Below are 13,077 nucleotides of genomic sequence, written 5' to 3'. Positions count from 1 at the left end.
GTAAAAATGCTACAATAGAGTTATATACTAAACACAATGAAAACAAGGGTAAAGAACAATGGATTTTGTTTCATTTTTCACATTGATAAAACTCAAAAACTTAGCAAGAAAAAAACAACTTCCCAAGTAATGGACAAATAATAACAAAATAGGAAACTCTCTTACTTGGAAAATCCTTTCCATCTGGATAGTAATATTCTGTGAATTCTACATAGACAGCTGACATTTCTTGTGGAAGATACAGGGATTTTTTATTGCAAGAAATCATACTTTTGGGGGAAGAACGACATTGTTCTGCTGTAGAGACCTGAAAAAGAATTAAGTTTATTGAAGTAACACTGAATAGTCCTTTCCAAAGACTTTATGTCACATGGACATCACTTCGACCCTTAAAACTATTTCCGATAATTTATTAATGGTTAATTTCCAACGCAAACTTTACTATATATATATCTTCACATTAAATTATTATTATTTTTTTTTGCTGAAGATTTGCCCTGAGCTAACATCCATTGCCAATCTTCCTCTTTTTTCGCTTGAGGAAGATTAGCCCTGAGCTCACATCTGTTAGCTACTTTACATGTGGGACACCACCACCACATGGCTGGTGAGTGGAGCAGATTCGAACCCAGGATCTGAACCCATGAATCTGAGAGACCGAGGGGGAGCACGCGGAACTTTTTGAACCACTTGGCCACAGGGCCAGGCCCATATTAAATTATTTTTAAATAATACCAATCAACTATTGAGAAAACTATAACTTCTGTGGAGTCTTATCAATTACAAAACCAACTTGGTACAACATTCCCTGCAAACTTACTATTTTGAGCCTTAAAATAACAGAGTATTTCCACAAGGTAATACAAATAAGTAAATGGCAGAGTCAGGACACTGATCCAAGTCTTCAAGACCAGAATGTTTCCCCAGAACGTACTTTATAATAATTTTTTACTATAATTTCTTTATTATTATGAAAAATAATATAGCTATATAGAGTTTGAGTTTGGAATAGTAAGATTACAGAGATGGACAGTGGTGATGGTTGCACGACAATGTGAATATACTTAATGCTGATGAATCGCACACTTAAAAATGGTTAAGATGGTAAATTTTGTGTTATGTGTATTTTACCAAAATAAAAATTTAAAAATAATACGACTATAAATGCTTCTGTCAAATAGTTTGATCTCTTAAATTATTTTTCCAAACACTATTAGTTTTAAGGTTCTTGTTACACCTTTTCACTCTTCCCACAAAACAGCTAATTTACCATTATATCAAAAATGTATATAGTGGGCCGGGCCCGTGGCTCAGCGGTTAAGTGTGCGCGCTCCGCTGCTGGCGGCCTGGGTTCGGATCCCAGGCGCGCACCGACACACTGCTTCTCTGGCCATGCTGAGGCCGCATCCCACATACAGCAACTAGAAGGATGTGCAGCTATGACATACAACTATCTACTGGGGCTTTGGTGGAAAAATAAATAAATTAAAAAAATTAAAAAAAAAAATGTATATAGTAATTTCCCCAAAGTTCAACCAATAGAGTTTTATCAATTTCATTTATTTATGCTTGTTTAATAGACCCAGGGATGTATCTCAAGGTTATGTTACTTTTTTTCATTCACTCAACAAATGTGTATTTCTCACATGAAGTGGAATGTTTTTTCAATGGTTTATTTATGTTTCCTCTTGTATACACTGCTAATCAAACCTTTTATTTGTATAGTCTTTATAAATTTAAGTCAGTTTCTTACGTTATCTAATTAAGAAGTTTTCTCTGCCTATATGGAAACAAATCTTTTTCAACTCCAAGCGTCAAGTTATTTTAATAGATAAGAGCTTATTCCCTTTTCCTTTTAATAGTTGAAAAGTTATTCAAATTGGGATGCATGTACTATTCTATTTTCTTCTGGTTACTTTGATTTGTTTGTTTTGTTTTGGTGTGTTTGTGTATGTGTGATTTCTTTACTGTAGTTCATTTCACCCTCAACCATTTGGGATTCTGGGTGATTCCCCACCCCATTTCCATATGAATTTACTTAAATCTTGTAATTTAAAGTCTGCTTCAAATAAGCTGCATTATACATAGAATGTAAAGAAAGAAGCAACTGTACAAGAAAATAACTGTTAAATCAAGGTTTCTCAAAATTGGCACTATCGACATTTTGGGCCAGATAATTCTTTGTTGTGGGGGCTGTCCACTGCATTGTAGAATGTTTAGCAGCATCACTGATCTCTACCCACTAGATGTCAGCAGCAACCTCCTCCAGCTGTGACAACCAAAACTGTCCTCACACATCGCCAAATGTCCCCTGATGGGCAAAACTGGCCCCACTTGAAAACCACTGAGTAAAATGAAAACTTTCAGATAAAGCTAAGTCTTAAAGCCACAGGCTTATCAAAATAAACCAGAACAATTCATAAATGATAATACACATCTGAAATTCTTTATTTTGTTTTTCAACCTAGGTCATATATTCTATTGTATTGGTCTCAAGGATCGTGATGTAATACCATGTTGTAGGCTTACAGCCTGAATAAGACTGTTAGTATAAATGGGATAGAGTTCTTAGCTATAAAATTATGTTCACAGGATAGCCAATACTTGGTAGTTCAATAAAGCAAAAAAAGTATTTTAGTTTCTTCCACTAAGACCATTGTGTAATCAGGAATCTGGCCTCCAAAGAGAGGTCTGGCCTTTGTCCCTGCTCCTGGAAGGTAATTCTAAACTCTTGGAATTTCCTATTCATGGTGGACTCCTGGGATCACAAGATGACTCAGAGTAGGGCTGGCCACACTTGATAGTAATGTTTAGAGGGTGGAGATTTTGGGTCACCTGTTAACAGTCCACCTACTACATCAGCAATATTTCATGCATATTGTTACACATCCATGCTGGGAGGCTAATATGTCCTGAGGACAAGGAAGTTCCGAATTTGGAACCCTCTCAGACTCCACTCTATGCTCTTCCTATGGCTGGTTCTAATTTGTATTCTTTCACTATAACAAATGTGACTCAGTATAACTGATTTCACTGAGTTCTATGAGTTTTTCTAGTGAATTCTTGAATCTGCTGGTAGTTTAGGGAAATCCCCAGAAGACTTCTGGTGTCAGAAGTCTCGTGCAGACTTGGCAGTCTAGAGGACTGTGCCCTTAACCTTACAGTTTACCTAATTCTGGGTAACCATATAAACAAAAATTAATGAACTGATTTTTTCTTTCCTGTCTAATTTAGCCATTTCACAAAACTGGTCAAGACATTTTTAAATAAAATGGTGGCATTAATTTATAAAAGTTGCTTGCAGGAGGTACCAAACGCGTTTATCAGAAGATTTAATTTAAAAAATAAAACATACCTGGTATATATTGAAATCTGCAAGTCTAACCACAACCGAACTAGACATTAACTTTGCTTTGGATTGTTCGGATAACACAGAAGGTGTTCTGGAAGTCCCTTTTAGAGTTGAGTCTTTCTCTGTGGGAAACAAAAACTCTTTTCAATTTATTGCAGAATTATTTTTAACAGTCACTCTTTCATTATTAAGACAGCTACTAGAAATACAGATGAACCCTAATTTCTCAAACAAGATAATATATGTGGAAATACTTTATATATCAACTGATACAGGACTCTAAGTTATTGTGATGATTATTTTTTTGTGTGTGATGATTATTCTTTAAACAAGAATCATACTTACACCACATTTAAGATACGCTCATACAATAATTTTTGGCTAGAATTCTTGTTAAAAAGAGAGATTTACTAGCCATTCAGGAAATATTCCACCTGGGTATTACTCTTATAGGTAATTTAAAAAGTGCTTTGGTCCATAAGCCTATGGTCTGAATGAGGTGCCGGATTTTTAGATATTAATTAAACATACTTTATTTATAGAAAATATCACATTATGATCACACACACACACACACACAAACACACACACACAACATTAGGGGAATGCCACAATGTTGTTATAGGTAAAATACCTGTTTGTGTGTGCTGGGGAGAGGCATGTGTTGGGGATTTAGGAGGTGAACCTACATTATGATCTTTTACAGCCTGTTTAAGCATTTCAACGTTGCACTCAAATTCATGTAACAACTCGTTGGCCCATCCATTTTTTGTCTTGGTTGCATCACTAAAATACATCCAATGATTACAACTATCTCCTAAAAAATGAATAACAGGTATTTCACTAAAAATGCACAATTTTCATTTATTCTTTTATAGCAATGCTTTTAATGAGATTTATTCATTTTCTCAAGGGATTCTTTCATCTTCCAGTAAATTTATAGCCTTCACCTATAAAAGATTTTAATTTTCCTAGAAAATATGAATAAAACATTTAGAATAGAGGGAAAGACTGTCAAAAGCAAATAATTTGGGAGAGTTTCTATCGAGAACCCATCCTTGGAATAACATCACTCAAAGTTTCAATTAGAGGCAGCACTGCTGGTCAGCTTTCACTGAATGCTCAACCACTTGGCATACCTCCATTGGACAAAATCCCAGAAAATACCATCACAGAAAGAAGTCTTTTCATCAGAGATTTGTTGTAAAGTGACTAACAAAAACCTATCCTTAAAAATGATAAGATAAGGACTGTTAGAAAACTTAAGAAACCAATAAAAATTCTCAAGATGGATATCAGATATAAAGATATAGATATATCTGTATCTACATACATGTTTTTTGGAAGGAAAATAAAAAATCAGAATTATTAGGTTTCTCTGTAGCAACTAAGAAAAGTATTATGTACATAAAAGGGTTAAGAACACTTCATGACTGAAAGTCATAATATGAATGATTTCTGTACTTAAAAATATATTAAGTATATGTAAGTAACTTACGAATCAGGAGGACAGAATGTAAGACAAAGTCCTTCAAATGAAAATCAAATAGTATAACCTTTAAATTATGTCAGGTACTGACAGAGAAATGACAAACACTGGGGCCGGCCCTGTGGCTGAGTGGTTAAATTCAGCGCGCTCTGCTTCAACGGCCCGGGTTTGGTTCCCAGGCACAGACCTACACCACTCATCGGCAGCCATGCTGTGGCAGCGACCCACATATGAAAAATAGAGGAAGACTTGCACAGATATTAGCTCAGGGTGAATCTTCCTCAGGAGAAAAAAAAAAAAAAAAGAAATGGCAAACAATGGGAGATAGAAACTTGTGAACAGAAAAATTTTATCATTTTTTTAAAATCCTGGAGGGACCGGCCCAGTGGCATAGCGCTTAAGTACATGCGCTCCACTTTGGCGGCCCAGGTTTCGCAGGTTCGGATCTTGGGTGCACACTGATGCACTGCTTGTCAAGCCATGCTGTGGCAGTGTCCCACATAAAGTAGGGAAAGATGGGCACGAATGTTAGCCCAGGTCCAATCTTCTTCAGCAAAAAAGAGGAGGACTGGCGTTGGATGTTAGCTCAGGGCTGATCTTCCTCACAAAAAAAAAAAAAATTAAAAAAAATAAAGTCCTGGAAAACTCATTATAGTTATTTGTTTCTTCTTATTTGTGTGAATTAAAAAAAAAAAAAAAAAAAAAAGCCACATTCCACCAAAATGCAGAGATGGCTATAAGGTCAAATTACTTAATTTGGCCATAAACATACATATATTTTGTTTTTAATATTAGGAAAAGAACCTATCAATATTTGACTATTAAAGAGCCTATTAAATTAAATTAGCTATTAAAGTCTTATTTATCGATGAAATTTAGAAAATACAGAAAAGCTTAAAAAATGTTCCTGAACTCCAACAACTTAGCTAAAATCATTGTTATTCTTTTGCTTTATATTCTTTTTTGATTTTTTAATATATAAATATATTATTTAAAAATTCAAAACATTAATAACTTGCTTTTGTCACAACTAATAAAATAGCACAAATATATATCCTCTGTATTGCAATATAAAATGCATGAATATTTTCTACAGCAATTACATTTTCTTGGTAAGATATTGCCAGGGGAAAAACAATAACAAATGTCTTGATCTCTTTTCTCCTTAAAAAATTAAATTGAAACAAAATAAAATAAAACAAAATGAAATAAATTGGCTATATAATTTTAAAGCAAGGTTTATATCTTTAAAAGAAATTGTTATACATACCTGCCTTGTGATAAGGATAATAATCTATAGTTAGTTGTGTAAAAGACAGTTGCATAGCCCCTCCAGTAATACGTCTGTTTGATTCTAGGAAAAGAAAAGGATGGCATTGAAAGAGAGAAAGAAAAAGAAACAAGCAAATGTAAGAAACACTTAATTTACCATACTTGCAGTCTAAGCAGTGATAACTGTCTCTCTGTTATCATGGAAAATACATTAAGGATTTTAGGAAATGCAATTCAATCTAATAAGTATTTATGGAGCCCCTATCATTTGGAAGGTACTAGGCTAAAAGGTAAGGATACAAAAATAGCAGAACATTTATATTTACAGCACTAACCATATGGCAAGCATTGTTTTAAATACTTACAGGTATACTTACTTATTTGCTCTTCATGACAACTCTATGAGATAGATACTATTATTATTATGCCCATTTTTTAGATAAGGAAATTGAGACACCAAGTTAACTAAACAGACCAAGGGCATACAGCCAGTAAGTGTAGAGCTGGTTACAAACCTAGGAAATCTTAACCACTACACTATATCATCCTGCCTTCTACCAAAGAAGAAACTGAGTCTATTAGATTCGGTATGTTATCCAAGGTCACATAGCCATACTAAGATCAGAAATAGATCACAAGTCAGTGTAACTCCAACATAAAAATCAAGTTTTAAAACAGCACGGACAAATCAAATACAAATTAAGATACAGCTATACACACACTCTCTATGTTAATTTGTTAACTCTAACTTATCTCAACTAGCATTATTTCTAGTACAGATCTACAATCCCTTATTTAAAACCTTTGGAGCCAAATGTTTCAGAATCCAGAAATGTTTTAGACTTCATGAAAGTAATATGGTATATATACACAAGGCATATCATACAACACTCCTAGCAGGTTCTGAGGAAGCACTAAGTAATAAAAAATAGTAATTCTGCAGCAAAACTCGGATATTTTCACTAAGTGGGTAAAATAAAGATGATAAATGGCCAAGTGTTTGTTTGGGTCAAGTTTTGTCAGCAAACAGTTTTTCAAACTCATGAAAAAACAATTCAGACCTTTCTGGATTTTAGAATAGCAGAGAACTGATTAAAGAACTGATTATGTATCTTTACTACAAGGGAAATATTTTGCTGGAGGGGTTTCCCCCTTAAATAACATCATTCGGCTTATTCTATCTATGAGTGAGTAAGGAATGTAAAAGAGCTTAGAAAACACTTTTCTCTGTTCTTTTGCTTATTACTTAACCTTGACCCCCTCATTTTGTTATTTTGGTTTGTTTTCACTTTTTTGGATTTTCCTTTCAAATCATTAAAGCAGAAAATGCCAACTGTAAGTTAAATAACACAAAGGTGACAAAGGAAAGACAACAAATCCCTCTCCACACTCCAAATCTTCCTCACCTTTTCTGCTCTACCTTTTTATCTGGTAGCTGATACCCAGCTGACTTGTCTGATGAAGGCAGGATAACTTCTACTGCTAAGCACCCAGGGTGGGTCTCAATATTCACTCTCTCCGTTTTAAAAATCCAGAGCAATGATTTTCATAGATATAGATTCTGATTCATGTCTGAGGCACACAGGTCAGCTATCTCCATTTAAAAAAGATCCTCAGCTTGATTCTCACACTCAACAAAGTTTGAGGACCACTGTCCTAGAGGACTACCTGCTGAACCCTTTCAACACTTATGGGCCAGGGACACTCTCCGATGGAGAAACAGAAATGCCCAGCACCTAGATTACAGAACCACAGATTTTCAAAGTGACCAAGAGCAGCTTCCTACTTATCCCACTACCTGTGTCTACTAAATAAGGAAAAATAAGAGAAACAAAAGCTAAAAGGAAAGAAAAAAACCTTTCTAACTGGAGTTTAGCTTCTTAACCAAATTTTGGGAGGATTTGAGGGCAGAAGACACAAGAAATGTTAAACAGCCACATAAATTGTGTTTACACACACATGGGGTCAGAAAAATGTAGATAAACCACCATGCTGAAAACACATACGCAAATAATTATGAACTGAGTATAGACTAAAATATAATTTATGGACAATTTCAACTTATGAAAAAGTTAATTCAAAGGCAGGTCTAATATTTCATCATCCACCAAGGAATTGTGCTGAAGTACTAACTACTAAAGCAAAATCAAATTTCATATCACATATAATGCTTAAAATTACATCTTTCATCTACGTATCTCATATGAATGATAAAATTATGACCAGTTATCTGATACTATATACTACATATTATATATGATTAAAAAATCCAGTTTTGTAGTAAATTCTAGAAAAACCAAAATAGTTTGAAATAAGTAGCTTTTATTACCTTTTTCTTTAGCATGAATATCATCACATATGTGTAGATCTAGATGAGAAATCACTAAATGATGGGAAGTTTCTTTAACATCAAAGTCATTGAATAGTTTCACAATTGCATCACTTAGATCAGGAGCATTTGAAGTCTGTGGTGTCTTCACGTGCTGGGTAGATGGGGCTACTGTAGAGCTCTAAAAGATTAAAAACTGCCTCATCACTGCAAGTTAAATATTTGAAATTCCCCACGCAAGAAAATTTAAATATTTTTTGCGATAAAGTAATAAAAAAAAAGCTAATATATTTTCTTTTATATCAATAACTCAGTTCTCCTAAAATATTTTCTGAATTATATAGAAATAAAACAGAAATCTAAAAACTGGAGAGTTACACAATTTGAATATAAACCCAATATATTTTGGTAAATATCTGAATAGTTATATTTACATATTTATAGTCCTTATTTTAGAAAACATATTTATTAACTATTAAAGATAGCTTATTTGAATATTAGCTCTACATATTAAAAAAGAAAACAAATGTGAGCCCTGTACACATCAGCTGCATACACTGTTATACATCCTGTAGAAATAAATCACTTCCTTGTAAAAGTGCTTGTGATATTATTTAGTACTGTAAGTGCTCTGGTACCTCTCATAAGAGGCGTGGTATGTCTTTTGAACCTGGATATCTGAAGCCAGAAAGCAGAAGAGATTTATAATAGACTGTGAGTTCAAATTCTTTTCTCCCCAAAGAGAAAAAGCATCGAATACTGTTGAAGTGTAAAGACACATGTAACCCTCTAATAGCCTAAAATAATTCTGCATACATAAGTATATTGCGAGATGATCTGATATATTAGCCACAGAACTGTACACGAAACTTTGGCAATAATTAACAAAATTAAGACCAAATTTTTCATTAAAAAATACTGAAAACCTTCTAATTAACAATTCATTAATAAAAGTATAGTTGCTTTTTATGGAAAATTAAAGTATGTATTTTGTATGTATACATATTTACACCTATCTATTAAAAACTATGATCATACTGCAAAAGAATTTCAAAGTGTACTCAGTAAATGAGAATCTTTCAATGAAAACGATTGGGGCCTACGGTAATTAAAGAAAAGGAAAGATGAAATATAGTTGTAAAGCCTTAAATTCTAGGGGCTCAAGTAAAACTTTTTTACTAATTAATTGTTAAACTGACTTTTTAAACTGATTTTTTAAAATCACTTTTTCTTATGTTTTTCCCCATCCACTTTCAAAGCCTTAAGAGACTACTATTTATGTCTATGATGGTACTATTTTGAAAGAAAACACTCTCCTGTATTTCTTCAATTACGTTTTCTCTCTTCTTCATCAAGATAAATACTGATATAAAGAAAATATAAACATTAATCTTCCTACAAACGCTTTTCTTAATACTGTGGTAGACTGAGGTTTTTCGATACTGTTTGTGGGGAAAACAAGTGGGCCACTACAAATTCTTTTGCCTCATGAATAATCTTAACATCTCCTAATTTTCAATGTAGTCTTCTTTCTCTTTTAGAGAAGGAAAGGATGAAGATAAGCAAATATTTATGACAGAAGACAGCTGTCAAGTTGTAAAGCTGAGCAAAGGAATACTGTCAACTACTACACTCTCTAATCCACTCTCCTGGTACCTCAAATAATCAGGACATTCTGCATGATTCCTAAAGTACTGATGTGACAACTGCCACCTAAGAAAGAAACTCTATCGTAATGTAAATGGTTAAGTAAATCTACTATGAAATATTATGGAGCGACACAAAATAACAATTACAAGGACTAATGACATGGAAGAAAATTGTATATATCCACTTAACTACATCCTTACTAAAACTAGGAAAAAACGCAGATGCCTAGGCAAAAAAAAAATCTGTAAGGAAATATCTCAAAATGCTAACACTGGTTTTGTTATGGTGGTGGGATTACAGAATTTTGTCCTTGTTTCTAGTTTCCTAATCTATATTCTATTTTACATAAACATATCCACATATTGTATAAATAAGAGCTATAGTAACATCAACACTTTGTCTATTAGTCTTTAATTTCAACTACCATTTCTGTTAACGACATCCTAAGCTCCACAAATCCTCATTGCAAGCCTTAACAAACTAGCATTTATGTCTACGATGGTAATATAAAATACTACCTCCTCTACTTCTTTAATTGTATCTTTTCAGCTCCAAAACAGAACTCATTATTATCTTTTCTTGGCCTTACCTCCCTTAATCAAATCTGCTTCCTTCTTCTGCATTCCCTTTATTGGCTAATGGAACTACTAATTATCATTTGAAAAGTCCTCAGCTTTTCTCTCTTCTTTATTTTCAACGATGAAAAACTCAGATATCTCTCCCTAATTTGGCTGTTATTTCTTCTTTCAAACCATTACCAGAGGTTCAAGTCCACCCCTCCTCTGGACTGGCAATCTTTCTCTTCTTCAGTCCATCCTCTATAATACCACCGCGCCATATTTAATTGTCCTTTCCTATTTAAAAATTTCCATTTGCTTCCACATGCCTAAGGGAAAAAGTCCAAATTCTTCAACATATAATGTCCTTCATGTCTAGTCACCACATACTTCTGCTTAAATTCAGGTTACCTGTCCAGGAAAACTCCATTCTATGTTATAGTCCAGTGTTCTGTTCATCACACTTTTTAAATTAGGCTCCCCCAGAGAATCATGAAGATATCTCATTGGATATATATTACTTATTGGTAGAATGATACAGGGTTCACCACCAATTCTCTATCTATTTGTTTTTATGGCTAAAAGCTCTGGAAAACTTTGTTGACATTAATAGGTAGATCGGAATGAAATGAGTTTTGTTTTAGCACTGTGACATGATTCTTTGAACTCCCTCAAGTTACATGCCAGGATTTGCAAAGCGATCTATTATAAAAAATTATTTTTAGGGGCCGGCCTGGTGGCTTGGTGGTTAAGTGAGCACACTCCACACTCCACTGCAGCAGCCTGGGGTTCGGATCCCGGGCACGCACCGACGACGCACTGCTTGTCAAGCCATGCTGTGGCGGCGTCCCATGTAAAGTGGAGGAAGATGGGCACAGATGGTAGCCCAGGGCCAATCTTCCTCAGCAAAAAGAGGAGGATTGGCAACAGATGTTAGCTTAGGGCTAATCTTCCCCACAAAAAAAAAAAAAAAGAAAAAATTATTTTTAATAATCTAATATAGCTGACATTTATTAGATTTTCTTTCAAATGTGTTGAAAGCAAAGAAGTGGAAATCACCTGACTTGTTACTTTGTCATGAGTCATTCACTTCCAAGATGGACCAATATTTCAAACGCCTGCCTTGTTCCCCAGAGGTTTTGGGTTTTTGTTCTTCCTGAACAAATCCATCATAGTAAGAATAAGGAAGAGTAAGAAAGATGCCTTTCATTTGTAAAGTAGGATAAGAATAATTATGGAAAGGGAGAACCAGTCTGACATCTTAACACAAGAACATCCTCAGGTAGACAAGTTTAAGAAAGAATACACATCAAAATGGAAGAAGTGGAACTCAATTTCCTTAAAATCCAGAAAGTTGTCACATATCCCACAGGCATGTGTACCTCACTCTCAAAAACACTGCTCTAATAACAACAAACTCCTTTCCTTTATCAGAAAAATCATGCTCTTTAACACCACCACACTTGCACAGATTCTATTTCCTCATCTGAATCACCCTTTCTCTGGCCTGTGAACTCTTACTCATTTTTTAAGACTTAATTTCATTATCCTCTTTGTGAAACCTTTCCACGCTCCACAAGAAGTTAATGAAAACTTCTCTGTGCTTCTATAGTCCCCTCACTCCCGTTTTTAATTCTGTGATCTAGCATTTATGTTGCACTGCAATGATTTGTTTTATATTTGACTCCCTATTATACTTGAGATTCTTGAGGGCAGGGTCAGACAATATTCATTTTTTCATCCACAGTGTGTAGACCTGCACCTTATGACAAAGCAGGCAGGCAGTAAATAATGCCAATTCAATAATCATAGGAAGGCCTAAAATATATGCCATTCCCATGTACCAAGCCAGATCACCAACAAGCCATATATTTGAGATATATTATTCTATTTCCAAAGAAATAGCTTCATAGAAGTATGATTTCACCATGTCCCTTAAGTTTTTATTAAGAGTAGATACAAAACTTCAATTGTACTTCTTATAAAATCATCAAAAGACACTACACATTAGGATTTTCAATGTCTCTTCTATAAAAATCGTCATGTTCAATTCTCAGAATTTAGTACTGGGAAAGATTAGAAAACCTTTTTCTCTTCGGACAAAACTAGTAGTGCTTCTGATTTTAAGAAAGTGATCATTAAATAGCTCATTATGCTTCCCCCAATTTTGCCCCTGTCATCAGACAACTCCAACAGTTTTGTGTTCAACTTTAGCAATTCCCCAAGGCTTTAGTTTTCTGCACTATTAATTCTCACATTCTCTCCCTTGACTATCATTACCCGGGTTTCTTCCTTTTGCTTTTACTTTGATAACTTTAAAATTTTATTTTCTTAACTTTCTGAAAAGAGGTATTTATAACATCAAATACTTTTATGTCATCATTAACTCTAGTGTCTAGTCCAGACCTCCAAACCAACTAAGCACTAT

General features: G+C 34.2%; 1 protein-coding gene across 1 annotated transcript in view; it reads right to left on the bottom strand.

Annotated features, from left to right (window-relative positions):
• Positions 1-13,077, bottom strand: part of BLTP3B (bridge-like lipid transfer protein family member 3B) — an 89,429-nt gene that overhangs the window by 34,711 nt on the left and 41,641 nt on the right. The window contains exons 8-12 of the mRNA XM_058568585.1: positions 8,443-8,623; positions 6,112-6,195; positions 3,987-4,169; positions 3,356-3,474; positions 166-307 (exon numbers count right to left, since the gene is read on the bottom strand). Coding sequence (XP_058424568.1) covers positions 166-307; positions 3,356-3,474; positions 3,987-4,169; positions 6,112-6,195; positions 8,443-8,623 — 709 coding nt within the window. The remainder of the gene's footprint in view (positions 1-165; positions 308-3,355; positions 3,475-3,986; positions 4,170-6,111; positions 6,196-8,442; positions 8,624-13,077) is intronic.

The sequence above is a fragment of the Diceros bicornis genome, chromosome 25 (assembly GCF_020826845.1).
Source record: "Diceros bicornis minor isolate mBicDic1 chromosome 25, mDicBic1.mat.cur, whole genome shotgun sequence".
Taxonomy (NCBI): Eukaryota; Metazoa; Chordata; class Mammalia; order Perissodactyla; family Rhinocerotidae; genus Diceros; species Diceros bicornis.
This window is presented reverse-complemented; position numbering and strand designations above follow the sequence as displayed.